This window comes from Dipodomys ordii, unplaced genomic scaffold (genome assembly GCF_000151885.1).
Source record: "Dipodomys ordii isolate 6190 unplaced genomic scaffold, Dord_2.0 Scaffold12, whole genome shotgun sequence".
Lineage (NCBI taxonomy): Eukaryota > Metazoa > Chordata > Mammalia > Rodentia > Heteromyidae > Dipodomys > Dipodomys ordii.
In genome coordinates this window covers 24,473,348-24,497,452 of record NW_012267228.1, presented here as the reverse complement: position 1 = coordinate 24,497,452, position 24,105 = coordinate 24,473,348, and the positions used below count along the sequence as shown (strand labels likewise).

Here is a 24,105-nt window from a genome sequence, read left to right as displayed (position 1 = left end):
GTAAGAAATGTACGCATTATCCTGCCCATGCAATTGTAACCCCTCTGTACAGTATGTTCACAAATAAAATAAAATTAAAAAAAAAGAAATGTATTTCTGGAAGTAGAGTTGTGGCTCAGAGGTAGAGTACAAGCCTTGAGCAAAAATACTAAGGGATAGCATCCAAGCCCTGAGTTCAAGCTCCAGTACTGCAATGAATGAATGAATGAATGAATGTATCCCTATTTGAGAGGACTATAAGTGAGCATAGGAAACACGCACATAAATTGACAAATAATATCACTGCTACTTTAAATGATCAAGATATCAACTATCTGTAACTATGGAGAACTATTTTAAGTAGATACACTAAAAACATTATTATTGTTGTTATTGTTGTTATGGCTATCCTGGGCGCTGTCTGGGTGCTGTCCCTGAGCTTCTTTTTCTCAAGGCTAGCGCTCTACTACTTGAGCCACAAACTCTACTTGTGACTTTTTTTAGAGATAGGAGTATTATAGACTTTCCTGCCATGTCTGGCTTTAAACCACAATCCTCAGATTTCAGCCTCTTGAGTAGCTAAGATTACAGACATGAGCCATGACGCCCAGCTTGAAAACATTATTATATTTGTCACGATCTTACCAGTATAATTTAAGTTCTATGGAAGCAGATTTCTTTGAATCTATTTGCTGTCTTTACTTTATATCTTGTACCTAGGAAAGTATCTAATGCATATATTTGTTGAAAGAGTGAATGAATTATGTAAAAATAGATTTCTACTCGTATCTAGTTGAAGTCTCTGTTCAGCTTTAGAACAACCATATATTTGTTCAAAATATTTATTTTACTCACACCTCCAATCCCAACTACTTGGAAAACATAGATAGGTGGTCTGTGGGCTAAGGATACTGGGGTAAAAAAGTTGGAGATAGGGATACAGGTGGACCCACTGCAACAATGAGATGTACAAGACGTTATGTCGAAAAATGAACTTTACAACTTTGGCCGGGAAGGGGAGTGGCGGGTTGATGGGAAGGGATGGGAAGGGGAAACAAAGGAGGAGACAACAATGCTTGAAAAGAAATGTACTCATTACCTTGCTCATGTACTAATTACCTTGCTCGTGTAATTTTATTTTCACAATACAAAAGTAGGAGATTCTATCTAAATAAAAAACAAAAGCAAAAAGGACTGAAGGTGAGGTTGTAATGGTGTAACACTCGCTTGCCTGACAAACAAAAGGCTTTGAGTTCAAATCCCTATACCACAAAAAGAAATTCACTGTGTATTGTGTTATAAGTAGAACAAAAAGTATTGGGATAAAATGAACAAGCCTTGTTGCTGTCAATTTATTTTTTTTATCAAGTTCTTTATTTTATTTTGTTTTTTCTTTTTCCCTTTGGTTTATCCCCAGTAGTCACTGTATTTGATTCTGGTACCCTGCATCTTGTATATACATTTATCTGATTTAGGAAGGGAAAGGGAGTAACAAAATGGTGAAACAAGGACAAAGAGTGACCCAATACAACAATGATACTCACAAAACATTATGTTGGAAATAAACTTCACAACTTTGGGGGAGCGGGGGAAAGGGATGCGGGGAAGGATATTGGGAGAAAAAGGAAGGAGTAGGTAATGAAATGTACTCATTACCTTACTTGTGTAACTGTAATCCCTCTGTACAGCACTTTTACAACAAAATAAAATATAATGATGATGATGATGATGATGATGAACAATCTAGGATCAACTCTCTTGTTAGCAAATACACAAAGTGTAAAAATAAATTGCATAAAATTTATAATCATTGTAAAATTATATAACTTGCATATCTAATCATTGTAAAAGCACTGCTTAAAGTTGCAGAAACTAATTAGTACCTGTTCTTTCCCTGGACATCCATTAAAAAACTGTTCATCAGAAACTGGATCAGTGAGATATGACTGAAGGAGATTCAGTCGAAGACCCGTGGGAGGTTCATTAGTCATTTTTACTCCATTCTGTAAAATTGTTACTGGAAACTAAGACAAAATAAATGGAAAGTATTATACAAGATAGCAATCTTAAGCTCTAAAACTATATATATATATATATATATATATATATGCTATCAGGCTAAAAAATACATAGAGGACTCCAGAAATACTTTTGTAGACTCTAAAACTCAATTAAAATACATAGTATGACAGATAAATATGCTGAACTCAATAAAATCAAACATACTTTTGGAGATGGGTAGCTTGTAAGCCAAAGTCTAAAGGATGAATTACAAATTTCAGGGGAAAACTCTTCACATATTTTTTCCAACATGGGCATCCAAGAGACAGCAAGGTGACAGTTCTGTAGGCAAACCCACGTTCCTTCTTCTAGCGCTGCTGTAATCATTTTTGTTGCAATTGGTCCTTGTCCCTGTCCCAGTGAAATGGCTTGAAATTTATTTCCAGACATAGATTTATCATTTGCAAACTTCAGCAGGCCTACAAGAGACATGAAAAGTAATTCTTATTCTAGAATTATAAAATATGCCTTCTGATTTATTTAGATGTATGTTATAATGGAAAATTCCCATTTTCTTTCCTATAAACACACTCAGGTAGTAACCTGATTAATGACCAAATAACAAACATGTTATATGATTGAAACAAAATGTTTTCATTGCAGTTTCTTAAGAGTTTACAGTATTTGCACTTACTGGCCATAGGATCTGCTCCTGGAGACAGCACAAAAATTAAGGGAATGGTGCAGTTCGAATCTAAATAACTCTTTGCCAAATCAAATGGTGGAGGTTCCACAAACTTTTTTCCTAGTTTGTCAGTTACATAATTTGTTATAGCTGGGGTAATCTGTTGAAGAGAGAAGAGAGTCTTTGGAGCATTTTTAAAAATTTTACATTAACAGCTTTAATTATTGAACAACAGCAAAGAATAAAATTTAAATTAAATGACCAAGTAATTCCAAAAAAACCAGAAGAAATGAATTGTTTACAGAAAAAGAACTACAAATGGTACTAACATGAAAATATGCTCGAGCTCATTCAGTACAGCAGAGACTGCAAACTGTCCACTGACTTGGTTTCATTTTGATAACAGAACCCTAGATTTTCCAACATTATTTCAGCTAATGTTGCCATATACTGTTTTAGCCAAAGGGACACACTAGAAGTTACACATGAAACTTCCAGATCAATATTCATAAGAAAGCTGACTGACTTCAATACATTCTTTCTTCTTTTAAACCGATGTAGTGTTCACAAGGCGGCTCCAATCTTGCTGATGGAGTTCACATTCTTAATACATTTTTCTAATATTAGAGTAAGAACCTGAGTTTCGTTTCTGGGTGATCTTAAGAAATAAAATTTCTAATCCCAGCAGTCCATGAGCGGAGGCAGGAGAACTGAGAATTTGCAGTTGACCTGGGATCCATAGCCAGTTCAGGCAAGGAAAATCCTGTCTCAAAATCATGCAAAGCACAAATTTAACCACATTTAGATATCACTTTTCACTTATCACATAGTTATATAAAAGAGCCATCCATGATATCTGGTTGGTCTGTTCTTTTGTTGTTGTATTGTTGGGTTTTTTTTGGCAGAATATAACTTTATTGAGTAAAGTGGTACCATGACCCAGTCACCATGAACCAAAACTCTCCTGACAGTAACAATAATGTTTTTGTATGTATAATTTTGAAAAAATGTTTTTAAACCATATTTGAAATGATTAAGCAATTTATGTACAAAATTAGAAGCATGATATAATTTATACATAAAGTCTTAAATTATTTTTGTCATAAAATTCTAGATTATAACAAACAGCAAAAACCAGCAAAGGATTAAAGAACTCTTAGTTATTCTCTATAACATTTTAATTCTCCATAGCCTTGATTTTCTCATGGTAGCTTTTGTTATTGTTGTTGTTTGTTGGTTGTGGGGCTTGAACTCTGGGCCTGGGCATTGTCCCTCAGCTCTTCAGCTCAAGGCTAGCACTCTATCACTTGAGCCACAGTGCCACTTCCAGTATTCTGAGTGGTTTATTGGAGATAAGTCTCAGGAGGCTGAGATCTGAGGATCACCATTCAAAGCCAGCTTGGGCGGGAAAGACTGTGAGACTCCTAACTTCAATAAACCACCAGAAAACCGAAAGTGGTGCTGTAGCTCAAGTGGTAGAGTGCTTGCCTTGAGCTGAAGAGCTGAGGAACAGTGCCCAGGCCCAGAGTTCAAGCCCCACAACCGACAAAAAAAAAGGGAGTCTCTTGGCCTTTCCTTCCCCGGGCTGGCTTTGAACCACAATCCTCAAATCTCAGCCTCTTGAGTAGATAGGATTACAGGCCTGATTACAGCCACCAGTGCCTATCTTGAATAGTTATTACAGACATTTTTGTAAAAAATGAAAGATTAACCATATAATTTCCTTTTCTAAACAATATATGGGGGAAATTGTGTCCATCTATCTTATACAATGATTAAAAATAACAACTTTAGAATAAAACTTTCAAAAATATAAGATTGAGAGACCAAAAATAAGTTTAGCAGTAATTTCAGACAAAACTAAAACATTTGTCATCTGTACTGGAAAGTAAGTGTTAGATCCTGCACCAAGGCAAGATAACAGTAAGAATTATTAAGGGATCAGGCTGCCCTGACCAGTCCAGGAATTTGGGCAGTCTCTCCCCCCAACTCTGTAGAGAAAACATTTAGGACAAGACATAATTCAACATTCTTGTGGTTAGCCCCACTTATCCAACTAATGATGTATGATTTAACCTATCCTGTAACTGCTAAGCTAGAAAGTCCCTGCCCTTACAGGAAATGATCATACCCTAACCAATGAGCTTGCATCCTTCCCCCTGCTACATACTCAATAAAAACCCTGCTGGACAAGGGGTTGGGGCTCGCAACTCTGACCCACTGCATCGATGATGATTGTGAGTCCAGGCTCAAGCTTGCAAATAAATGACTCTTTTGCTGTTTGCTTTGGTCGTGATCTCTGGTGGTCTTTGGGGGTCTCGAGTCTGAGTATAACAAGATCAGCAGTTTCCAGCAAGAATTCTGTTAAATCAGCTTCAACAATAATTATAAATACTTATGTCTCTTCTTAGTAATTTTCTCGACTGCCATCCTGTTCATTGGTTGAAAATCCAACTCTATTTGGAGTTGAGCCTGATTTCTCTCCCCTACTGTGATAGTCTTGCTGCCAACTTATTGTATAATGTCTTAAATCACAAATATAACCACAAATTTTTGTTTTCTTTCCATTAAAATTTAGTTTTGAAATACCATAATCACCTTTCTTGATGCATAAAAATTGGTATGATCTATTAAGAAAATTTCGGCCTGTGCCAAAGAGACCTAGGGTTTCTCCTATTCCATCCTGTAATGTTTTCAGAGTGTCAGCTTTGACTCTGAGGTCTTTGATCCATTTGGAGTTGATTCTGGTGCAGGGTGATATATAAGGATCTAGCTTTAGTTTTCTACAAGTAGTTAACCAATTTTGCCAGCACCATTTACTGAAGAGGCTGTCTTTCTTCCATTCTATTTTTTTAGCTCCCTTATCGAAGATTAGACGGCTATAGGTCGGGAAGTTCATTTCTGGGTTTTCAATTCTATTCCATTGGTCCTGAGGTCTGTTCTTGTCCAGTACCAAGCTGTTTTGATTACTATGGCTTTATAGTAGAGTTTAAAATTTGGTATTGATATTGCTCCAGCAGTGTTCTTTCTGTTGAGGATCGTTTTTGCTATTCGGGTTCTTTTATTGTTCCATATAAATTTTTGGATTGCCTCTTCTATTTCCTTAAAGAATGAGGTTGGAATTTCGATGGGTATCAAATTGAATTTGTAGATAGCCTTGGGAAGTATTGCCATTTTCACGATGTTAATCTTTCCAATCCAGGAGCACGGGAGTTTTCGCCACTTTCTAAGTTCTGTTTTGATTTCATTTTTCAAGTTTTTAAAGTTTTAGTTAGAATGGCTAAAATCAAGAACTCTAATAACAACAGATGCTGGAGGGGATGTGGACAGAAGGGAACCTTACTGCATTGTTGATGGGAGTGTAAACTTATTCAACCACTTTGGAAAGGAGTATGGAGGTTCCTCCAAAGACTCCACATAGAGCTCCCCTATGACCCAGCAATCCCACTTTTGGACATTTACCCAAATGTTTACAAACAAGACCACACTAAAGCTACCAGCACGACTATGTTTATTGCAGCACTATTTACTATAGCTAAGATATGGAACCAACCCAGATGCCCCTCAGTAGATGAATGGATCAAGAAAATGTGGTATATATACACAATGGAATTCTATGCCTCCATCAGAAAGAATGACATTGCCCCATTTGTTAGGAAATGGAAAAACTAGGAAAAAATTATAGTAAGTGGAGTAAGCCAGGCCCAAAGAAACATAGGTCCCATGGTTTCCCTTATTTGCAATATCTAGTATATGTATGAGTCAAGCGGAAAAGGTCAGATAATGTGATGTCAGGTCAATGAACCCTTAGATATGTATTTTAATGTTTTTTTTTCTTTCGTGCATGTGTTTCTAACGCATTTATAAGATTATTTCTTTGTTGCTTTGTATGTCCCTCCCCCACAGTATAACCCCTGCTTTCACTATATTTGATGTCAGTATAACTTGTGGAGGAGATGGGGAAAAACCAGTTGTTTAAGGATACAGGTGGACCTGTTGCAACAATGAGAAGTACAATTTGTCATGTCGAAAACGAGCTTTACAACTTTGGTGGTGGGGGAGAGAAGGGGAGTGGGGAAGATTGGGGGGCAGGGGGAGGATGGGAAGGGATAGGAAGGGGAAACAAAGGAGGAGGCTACAATGTTTGATAAGAAATGTACTCATTATCTTTCCCATGTAATTGTAACCTCTCTGTACAGTATTTTCACAATAAAAAATAAAAAAATTGGTATGATCCACTTAACTCACTTATAAAGACTTTTGTGCATGTTTATACTAATCAATTTGTGATATATACAAGATTTTCTACCATCTATAACTTATAGCCATGACAGAGTTCAAGTAGGTCCCATTTTACCATTCTACTGCAAAACTTTTTTTTAAAAAACATGGGCAAAATTGCTGGATGCTGGTGGCTCCATTTGTAATCCTAGCTACTCAGGGGGCTGAGATCTGAGGATCGTGGTTCAAAGCCAGACCACGCAGAAAAGTCATAAGACTCTTACCTCTAATAAACTACTCAGAAAGAGCCAGAAGTAATGCTGTGGCTCAAATGGCAGAATACTAGCCTTCAGCAAAAGAAGCTCAGGGATAATGCCTAGGCTCTGAGCCTTCAAACCCCAGGACTGGTGCACACCTGCACATATGTTCATGCGCACACACGCACGCATGTACACACACACACACACACATATACACATAAGGACAATATTAATGAAATAACCATTTTCAGTCATAGTGTCAAAGTCAGAACTGTGAAATCCTGATCAAAAGAAAACAAAGGGATCCCTATTTTTTTCCCTCAACTTTCCTCCTGAAGCTATGCTTCAGATATACCTCTGAAAAAGGGCAGAATCATTGCAAGAACAAAATAGTATTGCTGATTTGGGAAGACAGGAAAAAGTGTTCAAGGAGACTAATATTACTAGAAAGTGTGTAGTTCCACTTAAGGGAAAATTATCCAGAAAGAAAGAATTCAGGTATCTGCATAGAAAATTCTTTGAGTCTTTGGTGAAGAATGGTTGATATCAGACCAAGCAAAGAATGCTGGTGGTCTAGGAAACCACCAAAGTTCATGAAAGGCTGCAAACTCATTCAAGTTCCCAATAACTATAACAGAGAATCCTTGATCACTTGAGGCATCTAGAAAGACAACATTTAAGTAGTTGGACTAGACAGTCAATTGAAAAGACCAATCATCCCCAATAAATCTTAAAAACTGTCTTCAAAAGGCAAAAGCTGAATTGAAATCTTTGACTGAAATATCATTATGCAGAACATGACTGTATCTTTAAGACCAATATTCCACAAATGGAAAATTATCTGGATTCCAAATAGAACGTATTTGTATTTTACCTTATCAGGTCTTAAACACCTAAGAATTATTATTTTCTGTAGTTCGTTTAGATTCTTATCCATTGGTTCTGGAAGCTTCACATTGTAAGGCTCTTTGCTGTCATAGATTTCCCTCCATTCATCTTTATGTTCATGAAAATGATCCCTAATGGAAAAAAGTTGAATAATTATTAATTTCATTGGGAAATATGTTAGAGTAGATTGTTGAGCATGGGGAGGAAATAAGACTGGACTTGAAAAAGGGTGAACTTGGTTGAAATAGATTATTGGCAACTATGAAAACAGATCAGTGAAATCTGGTAAAATTGACTGGAGAAGTGGAATGGGGAGAAAGAGGAAAAGAAAAGTGATAGAAGGGTAGAACTGATTGAAGTACATTGTAAATGTGTGTAGAAATGTAACAATAAAATCCCCTTCCCTGTAACTTAAGTAAGCTAATAAAAACATATATCTGGGGAAATATTGAAAGTAAAAATAGAACAGAAAGTGCCTGCTAACCAGGAATGGGAATGAATAAAAGCAGCTGAGTAGAACATATGAAAGAAAACACCAATAAAACGCTTGGTTCAGACACCTTTCTTCTAAAGAGAGGTGTAGGTATAATGGGTACCACAGAGTCTGCCAGATTAGCCATGGTGATAACAAGTCTCTGGCATCCAGTACACCTGACAGTTCTTGCATGCCATCTTTACAGTGGTATTACTTTGACTCTGAAAAAAATTACTACTTTTGCTTGACCCTTAGATGCAACCACTGCAAACCTCTCACAAAGGAGACCATCTTGCAAAAGTAAAGGGAGAGAAGATTGCAGCAGCAGAGAAAGGGGCAAAGCAGGGCAAGAAAGTAGCCAGAATGGGATTTGAAGTTAGAGACTCCAAGTGTACCATTATCAACCTGAGTAGCCCAAAGCCCTTATCCTCAAGATACATACATAGAAAACCTTCCATCTCACCAAATGGAAGGTAAATTCTATGTGTTAAGTTTTCCTGGATTCACTTGAATTCCTATACTCTATTGTGCCTCACAGAAGTCACAGAGACTTCAGCTGTCAGTTTAGGAATTTCCCAGGTACAGACCAGCCTAGCATACTCTGCAGTTTCCAAATCCCTGATATCTGGGTATTGTGTGTGGCCCCTGAACATCCAGGCAAATAACTATTTCAGTATGTGCTTGTCTCCGACAGATCCTATTGATCTGATGATGGGACCAACAGTGATACCTTGGCCCAGTAGTTTATATTCTTTGCTGTTTAATAGTTATCATCCTGGAGCAATCTCTACCACTGGTCAGCCAAGAAAAGGGCTGGAAGATCACCTTCCTCATTCCACAACTCAGCAGTGATCCTCTGTGTGAGTTCTCCTAGAATAGTAATACTTGATAGCATCAGACATGCCTGAAAGATCAAGCTGTGAGCCCGAAGGCCACTAAGTTGTGTGATAGTATGACAGTCACATAAGTGACTATCACATTGCCCCAGCATTTGAACAATTAGGAGGAATCCTGGTGCCAGTGGGCTAGGACTGGTATACAAAAATCTGGACCCTTCACAGTGACTATCAGCACATAACTATACCTCTCCTATACCTTGCCTCCACTGCAACATTGCCAATGTAGCCTTCTGTCCTTGGCCCAGGGATTTCTGGGGTGCACTGGAATTGTGTATGGACACCTGACATAACTTTAGCGTTTCCAGTATAGCTGCCTCAGGGAATGTGGTTTGACTTTAAAAGGTAAAGAGTGACTTATTTCTATTTTTAATGAGGACATTCTAAATGATGCTCAGAGAATGCAGATCCCATCTATCTGGCTGCTAGAAGCAAGGTGGTGAATGTTCTACAGGAAAATACTTTGTAAATTTATTTCAGTTAAATAATAATGAAAATATTTTTCACACCAAGGTAGTTACTTCCTTTTTGTTGAATTCCTTAAATAGTTCTCCCCATTCTGCTTTTTTAAAAAATAAGCAAAACAGACCTTTTATAAAGGAATGAAGATTGGCAAAACTTAAAATGATTCAATTAAAGCTTATTCTTTCACATAATCCCTTTGAAGAAGTCTAATGATGAGACTAGAGAGACTAAATACCCAATGCTAGGTCCTGGCAAGACATGTAGCTGTAATTGAGAAAGCCAGTTGGGATGGAGAGGCCCAGGGAAGTCATTTTTTAGTCTTTACAGAAGGTGAACTTGGCCTTCTCAAATTCACCAACATCATCAAACTTATCAATCACAGAACTCTAGGATTTTCCTTTTATTGGTTCTTTTTAAGTGGGAAAAGTTTAAGGCACTTCTTGAACACATCTTTGTTGGGGCACCTTACGTACAGAATGTAAAGTTATTAGTAATTCAGTTTCTATTATGATGATTTGGATATCAAGGATCCAAGAAAATTAGCTTGGATTTTTTGGTACTGGTACTGCAGTTTGTAAAACAATAAGAACAATAAAGAACAATAAATTAGAAGAACAATGGGAAACAATTATTAGATCACAAATTTACCCATCACTATTCAATGTTAAATCATCAAATATAAACAATTACCTGAGTCCTTTGAAGGCAGGAAATTCACTTGCTCTACAAATTTCCTCCCAGCTTTTATCCTGTAGCCAACTTGGATCTGGATTTTTTTCTGCACTTTTAAGACTTACTCCTCCCGTTAAAAGAAACATCAGTTCCTGATATTCAATTTCTTTTCTTGCCCTATATTCCCAAAATAAAAGCTACAGTAAATTCCTGATTTTTAAGGTTGAATCAAGACAGATAAAGTAGATGATGATATGGGAAAATTGTATTATTTTTAACAAATATCAAAAGGGCCAGACTTGGAAGTTGAAACTAGGATGCAACTAAAAAAGCAATGAAACTTCACTCTCACTATATCTCCTTTAAGTGATAAGTTACAAGAACTGGAGACACACAGGGGGCTATCTAAATCCTCCCTCTCCTTTGAAATTGTCTGAAAAAAATTCAACCCTGCCAATCCTTTATAAATTGGTAGTGACCTCAAAAAGTAAAGTTTATCTGAGGAAAGGAAGCCCTAAAACTCATCTATTGCCTCTATGTTTTCAGTAGGCCTAGAAGTATCTTCATATTTTAGAATAATAAACAGCACCCATCTTGGCCACTCTGAACTACTGTCTAGTTGTCAAATGACTGGCGGTTACTAGATGATACAATCTCATGTATTCCCACAACTCAGAAAGAATAAAAGACAGTAAATAATAGCTGTCATTCTGAATCTTAACTGCCATTTCCTGCATCGAGAACAAGAATTCCTTGCTAAAACTTTCACCTTGTGAAAGTTTGGGGTGTTTGTTTTTTTTTTTGAGACTCCATTTTGTAAGACACTCTGAAATGCTTTTTCATGTGTGAAACTCAAGGACTTATGATTTTGCATGGGAACTGGAAAGATGCAGAAAGTCCTGATCCAGTGACAGAATGATATCAACTTATGTATTATAGTCTGAATGGAATAACCAGGACTATACTCAACGTCCTGCTGCAATTTAGAAAGTAGTACAAAATTAACAAAACAACTGTTTTTAGAAAATGTACAATAGCTTGGCCAGAACTGTGGCCACTAGAGGAGACAAAGTGACTTCTATGATTGTTTCAGCTGTCTGCTAGTGATACGTTGCAGGCTGCAGAGAAGAGGTGAGGAAAATAAAAGCTTGTCAGTATTGTTGAATCAAGGAGGCAAAGATTCACATTAAGGAAGGCAGAGGTGGCTAGAACTTGGCAGAATACCTTACAGGAGGAAATAAATGGCAAGAAAAGTACCATTTTCTCAGTTCTCTGAATAAATACTAAGGCATGTGTGAGCAGCAGAATTTCACAAGGCCAGGCAAGGAATGGGGATCCATTAATAAACAGAATAGGTCCCAGAGACAACACACTGCTATGAAATGCCTATTGTCAACCAGTGGTCATATGAGAGGGATCACTATAGCAGTGAAGCTAACCTAGTCTTGGGAAAAACTACTCTAAAATCATTATCAGAAAGCTTAGAAAAATCTAACTAATCTAGTAGTAATTTAAACACCCTCAAAAGAAAAATCTAAAGCTCTAGAAAGGAATAAAAAATTGCCAGCATTCATCAACATAAAATTTATAATATTTCATAACCAGGAATAAAAGACAATAGATACTGACATATAAGTGATGGCGATAATACAGTTTGTAGGCAAAAATACTAACAGTTGTTATAAGCTGAGTGCCAGTGATGTACACATGAAGCTCTAGCTACTCAAAAGACTGAGACATGGAGGATCATGGGTTAAAGCCAGCCAAGGCAGAAAAGTCAGTAAGATTCCATCTCCAATTAGCCAGCAAAAACATAGGTTAAAGGCAATATATGGCATATATATATACATATATGCGTACATATATTCACTTACATAAAAGCAAATTTTAAACCAGTATTAAAGATATGGACAGTTGGGCACTGGTGGCTCATGTCTATTATCCTAGCAACTCAGAATGCTGAGCTCTGAAGATCATGGTTTAAAGCCAGCCTGAGTAGGAAAGTCTGTGAGACTCTTATCTCTAATTAACCATAAAAACAAACAAACAAACCCAGGGACATAGCTAGCAAGATCAATAGAAATTCCATGGACTAGGAGAAGATCTTCACTAGCCATATAACAGACAAGGGCCTCAAATCTAAAATATACTAAGAACGGAAAAAAATTAACTCCTCCAAAAACAAATCCTCAAAGAAACAACCACCAATTAATAAGTGGGCTAAAGACTTAAAAGAGAGACTTCTCTAAAGAGGAAAGAAGAATGGCTGACAGACACATGACGAAATGTTCAATATCTCTGGCCATAAAAAGAAATGCAAATCAAAACAACATTGAGATTCTACTTCACCACAGTTAGAATGGTTATAATCAAGAACTCTAATAACAACAGATGCTGGATAGGATGTGGCCAAAAGGGAACCCTACTGCACTGTTGGTGGGAGTGTAAACTTGCTCAACCACTTTGGAAAGCAGTATGGAGGTTCCTCAAAAGACTCCACATAGAGCTCCCCTATGACCCAGCAACCCCACTTTTGGGCAAATGATCACAAACAAGGCCATACTAAAGCTACCAGAATAACTATGTTTATAGCAGCATTATTCACCATAGCTAAGATATGGAATAGGTCCAGATCCCCTTCAGTAGATGAATGGATCAAGAAAATGTGATATATAGATATATAGAATTCTATACTTCCATCAGAAAAAATGACACTGCCCCATTTGTAAGGGAATGGAAAGACTTGGAAAAATTCATAGTAAGTGTTGTAAACCAGACCCAAAGACATAAAGATCCCATTATTTTTCTTATTTGCAATAATTAGTAAACATCTAGGATAATCTTATCAGATGAGCAGAAAAGCTCAAAAGCTAGAACATATAACCATATAAGATGCTAAGTGAAATGAACCCCAAGATCTTGACATAAGAGGTCTTTCTTTATTGCTGTTGTTTTTAATGTACTATGTGATATTTTTTTCTTTTGTTTATTCTTCCCCCTATGGTATATCCCCTGTTGTCATTGTATTTGATTTTGGTACCCTGCATCTTGTATTTACATTTATCTCATTTGGGGAGGGGAGGGGTAATAACAAAATGCTGAAACAAGGACACAGGATGGCCCATTGCAACAATGATATTCACAAGACATTATGTTGGAAATGAACTTTACAACTTCTGTGGGGGGGAAGAGTCGGGGAGGTGGGGGAGGGAAGGGATACCCTACTCATGTAACTGTAACCCCTCTGTACAGCATCTTTACAATTAAATTAAATTTAAAAAAACAGGAAGTGGAACTGTAGTTCAAGTAGTACAGCACTAGCCTTGGCACAAAGGCTCAGAACCAATGCCCAGGCCCTGAGCTCAAGCCCCAGAACCAGTACAAACAAAAAACAAAAAACAGGGGCTAGGAAGTTGGCTCAATGGTAGAGTGCTTGTCTCGCATGCATGAGGCCCTGGGTTCATTTCCTCAGCATCACATAAGCAGAAAAAAAAAGCTGGCAATGGCACTGTGGCTCAAGTGGTAGGGTGCTAGCCTTGAGCTGAAGAGCTGAGGGATAACACTCAGGCCCAGGCCCAGAGTTCAGCCCCCACAACACACACACACACACACCATGAGGACAGTAGCTACATATGGAGAGTGTAAAGAGGTAGAAAACAAGAAGTACTTCTCTTACTTTTCTCTTTGTTAAGAAATTATTGAGCTGCAAATTATATTTTGTGAACATTTATTATATAGATATATACTTATAAAAATTTCAAAAATCAAATACACATCAAAGTATTATAATCATCAAAATGCACAAGTAAAATCGAATTTAACTAAGTACAATATTGTATTCTTCTGTGGCAAGTCATATTTACACATTAAATCTTTGAGTTAGATTTTAAAAATAAAGAACTTAAGAAAAAGCAAATAACTTACAGAAGAAGATTAGCACACAACAAAAAAGAAAATAGCAGCTTGTCCTTCTCAAATAGTGATCGGCATATATTACAATATAAATTGTATGTGAAATGGTCATTTAAATATCGTAGGCGCTTTTCCAAAATTTTAGATTTATTGCTAAAAGGTTGAAAAGGAAAATATATTGTTCAAGTGAAACTAAGAAAACATTAAGTAACATGAATTAACATGTAAGCAGTTTTTCTCTTATTTAAGTATTCACTAATAAAGCATTCAACATTGCACACACCAGTGAATGTGTAACTGACGGAATCTGAATATGGATTATACCAAGGCTAGCTTCTTGGTTGCTGCATTGTAGTACAGATGCAAGATGTTACTACTGAGAAATAGAGTTAAAGGGATATGGGACCTCACTACTCATTTTCACAGGGCTTCTCTACACAATTTTTGGCTCTTGTGAGTGTATTTTCAAATTTAAAAAAAATATGGCATAATTCCATGAGAAAGTGAAATATGGCTTTACAGCATCTGTTTTCAAGATCCAAAATGTCTTGTTACTCCAAAATGACTGAAAACAATAAATTTAAAAATAAAATCCATTTGTGTCAGGTTCTATGCTAGAGAGGGAAGTGAAAGAGGTAGGGGTGGGAAGGAAGTGAGTAGAACTACTACAGGGCAACACGTAGCTCCTTGTAGTGATGAGAATATTCTTTGTCTTAACTATATAATGTCAATCTCCTAATCATGATATTGCTCTATAGGTTTCTAAAATGTTATCACTGTAGAAACTGGATAATAACTAGTGAAGTCTCTTTCTGTGATAGAATTGACTTTTGGAGTAGATGGTTTCTGTATTCATACATATAACAAACTAATGTTACTAGGAATGAGGGAAAACCTTGACATATAATATAAAAATAAGCAAATAAACCTAACTGTATTTCTAGTTATATTCCACAATTCATTTCATCTCACTGACAAGAAAATATTTAACCCAAGTAACTATTATTTTTTGTTTTGCCAGTACTAGAGCTAGCCATTTTGCTCAAGGCTAGCTCTCTAACACTTGAGCCACAGCTCCATTTCCAAGTTTTGGTGATTAATTAAATATAAGTCTCTCAGAATTTCCTACTTAGGCTGGCTTTAAACTGTAATACTCAGGCCTCAGACTTCTGAGTAGCTAAGGTTATAGGCATGAGCAACTAGCACCCAGTCCCAGTAACTTATGAATACAGTATTTTATGTCTTAAAAAAAGTTTTCTGTATACTTACGCATTCAGCTCTCTTTAGTATGTACTTAGTAGTGGGATTGCTGGATCATATGGAAAATTTGTTTAATATTTTAAAGAGCTTCCAAGGTGACTGCACTATTTAAAAATCCTACCAGTAGTATATGAGAATTTCAATTATTTTACATCTCACTGAAATGTATTGCCATTTAAGTTAATTCTTCAACTTGAACTTCCTCAATCATGTGCCATTAGGAATTCAAATTCCAAATTGGATTTAATTCACTCAAGGGAGATTGTTCTTGTTGTAAGAAAATGTTTATAGTACACATGGTAGGCTGAAATAATATTTTATTTACTTAAATACGATAGTTACTAAATGCTAGACACCATTATAAACACTGCATATTATCTCTTTTAATTCCCATAACAACTTTAAATAGGTACTATCATTATCCCTATTTTATAGATAAAGGAAAATGAGAATAAGCATAGATTGACTTGCCTATGCTCCAGCAGTACTCCTGTCACTCCCGTGACAAAACTGAGAGTTAATTCCAAAAATCTATGGACATTCACTAATTAATTAAAGTGAAAGTATGCAGTAAACTAACAGAAATGGGGGACTAAAGCCTAAATGTAACTGTGTGTTACTGAAATCTTTAAAAGAAAGGGAATACATCTAAAATGAATATGTCTATATCTAAATCTTAAGTAGGAGTGAAACAACTCAAAAACAACTTAAAATTTAATTATCTTTCTTTTGGTCTTTTCCTCCTCCATGTTTTTTTCTCTCCTTCCCTCTTCCTTCTTTCCACCTTCCTTCTTGCTTCCTTTCCTCTCTTTACAGCTGTTTAATATTCTACAATGACTATAAGTGTGTAATTATATGTTTTTTTAAAGGATGGTGAAAATCCAACCCAAGGAAGATGGATGAAGCCAGAGCATTTACCTGTCATGAATAGAGTTGATATAAAGGTTCACAAACCAGATGAGAGAGTACTGGTACATGGGATCAATGTTAGCCAGGTCTGCAATGCTAAAGAACAATACTGATGAATGTTTAGCGATGGGCCTATAGCCTTCTCGAGACTCTGCTATTTTGAGCTCTGTTTTTTCTGCAATCTAGAATAGAAAAATCAATATTAAAAAAAATAGAGGATGGGTGTGAAGATATGTGCATATATGTATATGTGTGTGTGAGAGAGAAATAATGAGTGTATTTTAAGTATGAAAATATTTCAGTACAGTTCAGAAGAGGTTCAAAACTAGAAAGAAAGGAAAAGAAGGGAACTAGGAAGGGAGATACAAGGAGAGAAACAAGGAAGAAAGAAAACAAGAAAGGTGTAGTTACATACCAAATTTGTTCTTTATTCTTTGAAGAATCTCAGAGCTATGAATATTTGCTTATTCTTTGTCTGACTCTGACATGTGTCTACTAAGTATTCACCTCTTTTTGTTTTAATAAGTCAGAAATAGAAAAAGGGAGAAAGAGAGAACTAGAGTATGTATACATAAAGGTGTTGACATGGGTCCCAGAGATTAGTACAACAGTAACTAGTAGTTGATGGTTTATAAATTGGTATAGTAACTAGTAATTGATGGTTTATAAGTTGAGAATATACCCTGCTATTTTGCCAAAATTTTGGATCAGCTCAAGTGACTTGGGAGAGCAATCTATGGGATTCTTTAAATCCAGGATCATGTCATCTGCAAAGAGGGGAGAGTTTTACTTCTTTCCCTATTTGGATCCCCTTTATGTTTGCATATTGCCTTATTGCTCTAGCTAGGATTACAATACAATATTGAAGAGGAGTAAAGAGAGCAAACATCTCTCATTCCTGATTTTAGAGGAAATGGTTTTAACTTTTCACCATTAAGTATAATGCTGGCTGTTAGGTTTGTTATATACAATCTTTATTATACTGAGAAAGGTTCCATGGAATCCCAGTTTATCCAGAGCTTTTATCATAAAGGGGTGGATCTTGTCAAATGTTTTTTCTGCATCTATTGAGATGATCATCTGGTTCTTGTCCTTGCTCCTGTTGATGTGTTGAATTACATTAATTAACTTGCATATATTGAACCAGCTTTGCATCTCTGGAATTTATCCCACTTAATTATTGTGTGTGTGTGTGTGTGTGTGTGTGTGTGTGTGTGTGTGTGTGTGTGTAATCCTATGCATTGGAAACAAAAGAGTACAGTAGGATTAGACTACGTGGTGGAACTTTGCTTTCAATATGGCTTTTTTTATATTAGGTGAGTAGGTGGATAAAAGGAAAAAAAGATGTCAGGGCTAGGATCAGATTTTTTAAAATAATTTGATTTATTAAATCAAAATAACTTGATTTATTAAATTTTTGTCTTTGTAAGAGAAAACATTTGAAGTAATGAATTCTTGTATTTCCTTTTCTCATTGAGAAATAAGGTAATAAATATTCCTTATCCTCTTTCCCCTTTGTGTGTCAGGGAATAATGAGAAGGTTTGCTCTGCTCTGATAAAAAAAAAAAATAAGACACTATAGAATATTCAACTATGGTTCCAAATAGGTGATGCCATAGAATATAACTCTAAGATCTTAATGCTTTTATTCTCCAAAGATGCAAACAAACAAAAATAGCACACCTGTCAGAGTTTTTACTATTGCATTCAAGCTAAATGTAACTTACCCAAAGGGAAAGCATACCTAGACCTATTGAAAGTCCTCTGCCCCAGAGTGGAGCTGGATTTTGGAGAAAGTAGAGAAAATACTTAGTGATTAGTGCAATTTATTGGCTTTTTTATTTTTTAATTATCTCAAAGTGAAAGCATACCTAGTTAATTAGGTGGGGCCATGGAGAATTGAAAGCTCTGAAAGTCAATCAACTCTGTGTACAGAACCTATTCTTCTATGATATTTAGTTATGCAAACCCTGAGCTTCAACTAATCTCTCTAGACCCCAGTTTTCTCAACTAAGAAGTACAAAAGAGATCTGCTAGTAGTCTATTCTAAATATAACTTTTGTAAAATGAGAAGTAACATCTGGGTGCTAGTGGCTCACATCTGTAATCCTAGCTACTCAGGAGGCAGAGATCTGCGGATCATGGTTCAAAGCCAGCCAGGGCAGGAAAGTCCATGAGACTCTTATCTCCAATAAACCAGCAGAAAACCGGAAGTGGCTCTTTGGCTCAAGTGGCACAACACTGGTCTTGAGCTGAAGAGCTGAAGGACAGTGCCCAGGCCCAGAGTTTAAGCCCCATGACTGACAAAGGGAGGGGGGATGACATAAAAAAATATTTGGCTGCATCAGATGACCTTGTAATTAATATGTTATTGGCTGTAGACTATTTGTCTCCTTTCTTCCACCTAGCATTCACATCTCTCATACCTATCACTATCATACTCATTACAAACTAGTGTTCCAAGGACATCCCTATTGTTTACCAGAGCCCTTCACGATCGAGTCAACTAGTAACTATTTAAAATGGACTCTCCTTCCTTACCAATAATAATAAATGCATTTTTAAAACCTTAATCTAAATTTATTTCTTCTATGTATAGATATGTATAGATTTCCCCAAGTTTTGATTAATTCAAAAGTAGGATATATTCTTATGCTTTAAAACCAGGTTCAATATTTTCATATTTTATTAATTCTTTTTCTTTTCCATGAAATTTACTACAGAATTTCTGTCATAGGCTGGAAATAAAGTAAAATTTTAGAATCAAAGCATTTCTCGGGTTCTTTTCTCACCTGCTGTTTCTTTGATATCTCATTGGACATAATTTTAGCAGAGTCCAAGACTTTGATTGCACTTTCATCTTCTAAAATGTTCCCTTCTGAAGATGATAATGTTTCTAAAATTTTTCTTTCTATTTCTTTTAGTTGTTTTTTATTGGCTGCAGACTGAAGAATAAGAGCATTCCGTTCCTCTTCCAATTCTGGTCTAAATAGATTTTTTTAAATAGTTATAAATTTGTAGCCCTTATTTCTAAATATTATTCATCAAAATGTTGTGAACTTTTCATTTTATAGAAATGTAAAATGAACTAAAGTGATGAATTTTTGCCATAACTTAAGAGGAAATATTTGCATGTATATACATGTACCAAAATAATAGAGGAGTGCATTAGATTTATCCTTATGACATGTCCAATTACATGAGAATCAGAATGATTTAATTTTACCATCTAATAATGCTACATTAAGCTTCAAGTGGAACCAATGATTTTCTTTCAGAAGAAATTCTTTAGTATAGCTTCACTAGGTATTACTTTTTTCTCATTAAAAAATCAAATAGTAATGGGGAAATTAAAAAGCATGAAGAAAGATATGAAAAAGAAGAAAAATATTTTTTTAAATCTTAGCCACACTATGAAAATAACGTTGGGATTCAGGAATGTTCCTTTCTAATCTGTTTTTTTTATATCTATACATAACCAGCTACAAATTTTTTTTTAATTTAGTTTACTTATTTATTTTTTGTTTATGTGGTACCAAGGAATTGAGCCCAGAGCCAGGGAATCTACCATTAAGCCACATTTCCATCTCCCATCCACAAAACGTTAAATAAAATATTATGCCTACTATATATAGTTTTGTTCCCTGCTTTTTTTCTTTTTCCTTCTAATTTTATAAACATTCTGTACAAAAGCCTTAGAATACATTTTGTGTGTGTGTGTGTGTGTGTGTCTGTCTGTCTGTCTGTCTGTCTGTGCCAGACCTAGGACTTGAATTCAAGGTCTAGGCACTGTCTCGGAGTTTTTTTACTCCAGATTAGTATTCTACCTCTTGAGGCATAGCACCACTTTGGCTTTTTGGCAGTCAACTCAAGATAAGAGTTTCATATACTGTCCTGCCCAGGATGGCTTTGAACCTCAATCCTTACATCTCAGCCTCTTGAGTAGCCAGGATTCCAGGTACAAGCCACTGGCACCCAGCAAAAGTACATTTTTTATTATGTATATAGCATACATTCCTAGGAGTGAAGCCTATGTCTCAGAAGTCAGGACTATCATCAGTAGAACTCCAATATAACATAGTTGGCTTATAACTTACTAATTACAGAATGGCAATTTTAAAGAAATATATATATAAAAATTAAAATAACAACTTATAAAATTTATCAGTTTCAAAATAATCACACAAGGAAATTTTGTTGTTTTTTTTTGGGTCCGGTCGTGGGGCCTGAACTCTAGGCCCGGGTGCTGTCCCTCAGCTCTTCAGCTCAAGGCTAGTGCTCTACCACTTGAGCCACAGCGCCACTTCTGGCTTTTTTTCTTTTTGCTTATGTGGTGCTGAGGAATCGAACCCAGGGCCTCATGTGCAAGGCAAGCACTCTACCACTGAGCCACCTTCCCAGCCTTCAAGGAAAAGTATTAATGGCCTACAAATATTCCTCTATAAGGTAGGCAGATACAGTCATAATTTCAATTACATATGTGATAATGCAACCAGGTAACCTGATGGGATGTGTGGGATTGAAACAGATGAGGGAAAATAGTGGAAAGGGTAGCATTGATTAATATGCACTGTACTTACAAACTAACATGTTGAACTGGAACTTCTTTGTACAACTACTTAAAGAACACACCTCTCTAGACCATCTGGAGACATCTAAAAAGATACATACCTCTCCTTTGCAACAACAATACCTAATAACTGATCTTCAAGTCCTTCTGGAGTTATCATGAAATTGAGCAGAGACACTTTTGTAGCCAATTCTGGCATGTAGTGTGGATTTCTTAGCTTTGTGGTGATATAAAATTTGAAATCAAAAGAGTACTCAATAATGACTTCACCAAGTCGGATGCAATCAATTCCACCTACATTTCAGAAAATAGATGTTTAGTGAGTGACTCAAAGTTATAAAGCACCTGTTTAGGTTACAAGTAAAAGATCCTAAAGAAATCTGAAATAGAAATAGATGTGCAAAAAGTCACAGACACACAAAAAAAGTCACAGACACATAGATAAGTAATTATACAGCAGGACTTATTTTGGAGTATAGGACATTTTCTCCATCATGTAGTTTTATAAGTCAAGATTCCTTTTGCACTCCTTCCAACTACATTTCAATCATGATTCCAAAATATGTGACTTGGCAGCTACTACTTTCTTAAGCAGAAAGATGTTAAGTGGTCAATATTTAGCTAAACACAACTCTGGTCCACATCACCATCATTATTCATAGTACTGGAATCTGTGTGGTCAAAAGTCACTTATTTCTTCATGTTCTCTGTAGAACAGGAATCTACATACCAATGGTTATGGTAAAGAAGAAATAGGAGCTTTCCAAGAATGAATAATGCTAGCTTGAGACAAATTTATTTTCAACAACAATGATAGAGAAGTTCTGAAACACTGGTATTATTATTTGCCTTTCAACCCTCAAAAATAATTCAAACATATTTCAGTTCTACCAACTAATAGTAATTGCATTCTACCTTGTTTAAAAGTTTGTTTAAGTAGTAAGGGCTCCAGAGATGGATCTAGTTCTTCACCAACATTTTCTAATAGAAGTGGAAGTCCAAGCTGAACACAGTTTTCCAATGTTCTCATATAGTCTGAATCTGATAGCTTAATAACATTAAGTTGATTGTCCTTCTCAGAGTTTTTGATCCATTTATTGGCTTGACCCTGGGGATCAATCATTAAAGGCCTAGAAACAGGAAGTGAAATTCTAAGGAATATACAAATGATGTAATTTCTTTAAAATTATGTAATTTAAATAATATCACCATCAAGCTGTATAAATATTAAGTTTTCCACATGTATTATCAGGATTCCTCTTCCCAAAAGTACTGTTAAAAAAGTGAAATGGCAATTCATTTTCATTTATTTTTCAGGGAATATGTTGCCTAAGACCCCAAGATCTCAAAACTAATTCAGTGTTGGAGAAGTAGGAGCTATGGACTATGTTCTTTCAAACATATCATCTTAGAATTTTTTTCATCTGTTATTATTATTTTTTGTAGGTTAGAACTCAGTGCCTCATGCTTCCTAGGCAGGCAACCTACTATTTTAGCCATGTCCTCAGCCCTTTCATTAAAATTTTAATATATAATATATTGGTTAACATGAAAAATAATACTACAAAATGTTTGCTAAAATATAGTTTTATATATTACAGTACATGGAAATCCTAGAGCCCTGTGGGAAATGTGACTGGCTGCAGGAGATTGGAAGGGTATTTTAATGATACCAGTGGAAAACAGTGTGTATGTACGTGTAAGTGTGTGTATGTGCACGCACGCGCAAGTGTTTGACCTGCTGCAGTCATCTGATCAAAAGACAAGAGGAAACTAGGCACTGGTGGCTCATGTTTGTAATCTTGGCTACTCAGGAGGCTGAGATATGAGGCTCTTGGTTCAAAGCCAGAAAAGCGAAGTCCATGAGACTTTAATCTACAATTAAGCACACACACAAAGCTGGAAATGGAACTGTGGCTCAAATGGTAGAGCATTAGCATTGAGCAAAAAAGCTCAGGTTCAGTGCTTAAGCTTCAAGTTCAAGCTCCAGGATCAACACCAAGAAGAAAAAAAGAAAAGAAAAGAAAACAAGATAGGAACAACCCCTGTATTTACTTACACAGCATTCCTGGCTCCCTGGATCTGTTACTAAACTGCCTATCTCAGTACTTGTTTATTTCTTTGTATCTACCTCTTAGAATGTGCCTTTTTGTTTATTTTCCTTAATAGCCCAGGGCCAATCTGAAATTATAAAGGGGGTGGGGAGCTAGGGAGCTAGGGTGAGTTTTACCTTGTCTGTTAACCCATGCTTCACCCCAAGAATGAAATTAGAAGATTCATTACATCATGGGCATTTCTTCATCCATCGCCCCAGAATCTGCTGGCCAAAACTGGCAATGTTATTTACATAAAATAGTCTATTTGCTAGTTTACAAAGCATATTCTCAGTAAATGAGTAGGACCATAAAGTTTCCAAGTTATGTGTGGTATACGTTTGATATTTATTTAGAATATTTCTTTTTTTTTATTTGTGAACATACTGTACAGAGGGGTTACAATTACATGGGCAGGATAATGCGTACATTTCTTACCAAGCATTGCAGCGTCCTCCTTTGGTTTACCCTTCACATCCCTTCCCAGCCTCCCCTCTCCCCCCCAATCCCAACCCTTCTCCTCTCCCCCTTCCCCCCCGCCCCGCACCGACGTTGTAAAGCTCGTTTTGGAAATGACAACTTATACTTCTCGTTGTTGCATCAGGTCCACCTGTATCCTTAAACAACTGGTTTTTCGCCCTCTCCTCCACAAGTTATACTGACATCAAATATAGTGAAAGCAGGGGTTATACTGTGGGGGAGGGACATACAAAGCAACAAAGAGATAGTCTTATAAATGCATTAGAAACACATGCATGAAAGAAAAAACATTAAAATACATGTCTAAGGGTTCATTTTCCTGACATCACATTATCTGAC

The 24,105-nt window shown here is 36.2% G+C and overlaps 1 protein-coding gene across 1 annotated transcript in view; it reads right to left on the bottom strand.

The window, feature by feature from the left end:
- The window catches only part of Dnah12 (dynein, axonemal, heavy chain 12), a 173,264-nt gene that overhangs the window by 25,105 nt on the left and 124,054 nt on the right, over positions 1-24,105 (bottom strand). The window contains exons 56-65 of the mRNA XM_013010371.1: positions 22,109-22,323; positions 21,295-21,487; positions 19,416-19,608; positions 16,633-16,805; positions 14,467-14,607; positions 10,561-10,719; positions 8,021-8,165; positions 2,675-2,825; positions 2,206-2,459; positions 1,863-2,003 (exon numbers count right to left, since the gene is read on the bottom strand). Of these exons, the coding sequence (XP_012865825.1) occupies positions 1,863-2,003; positions 2,206-2,459; positions 2,675-2,825; positions 8,021-8,165; positions 10,561-10,719; positions 14,467-14,607; positions 16,633-16,805; positions 19,416-19,608; positions 21,295-21,487; positions 22,109-22,323 (1,765 nt within the window). The remainder of the gene's footprint in view (positions 1-1,862; positions 2,004-2,205; positions 2,460-2,674; positions 2,826-8,020; positions 8,166-10,560; positions 10,720-14,466; positions 14,608-16,632; positions 16,806-19,415; positions 19,609-21,294; positions 21,488-22,108; positions 22,324-24,105) is intronic.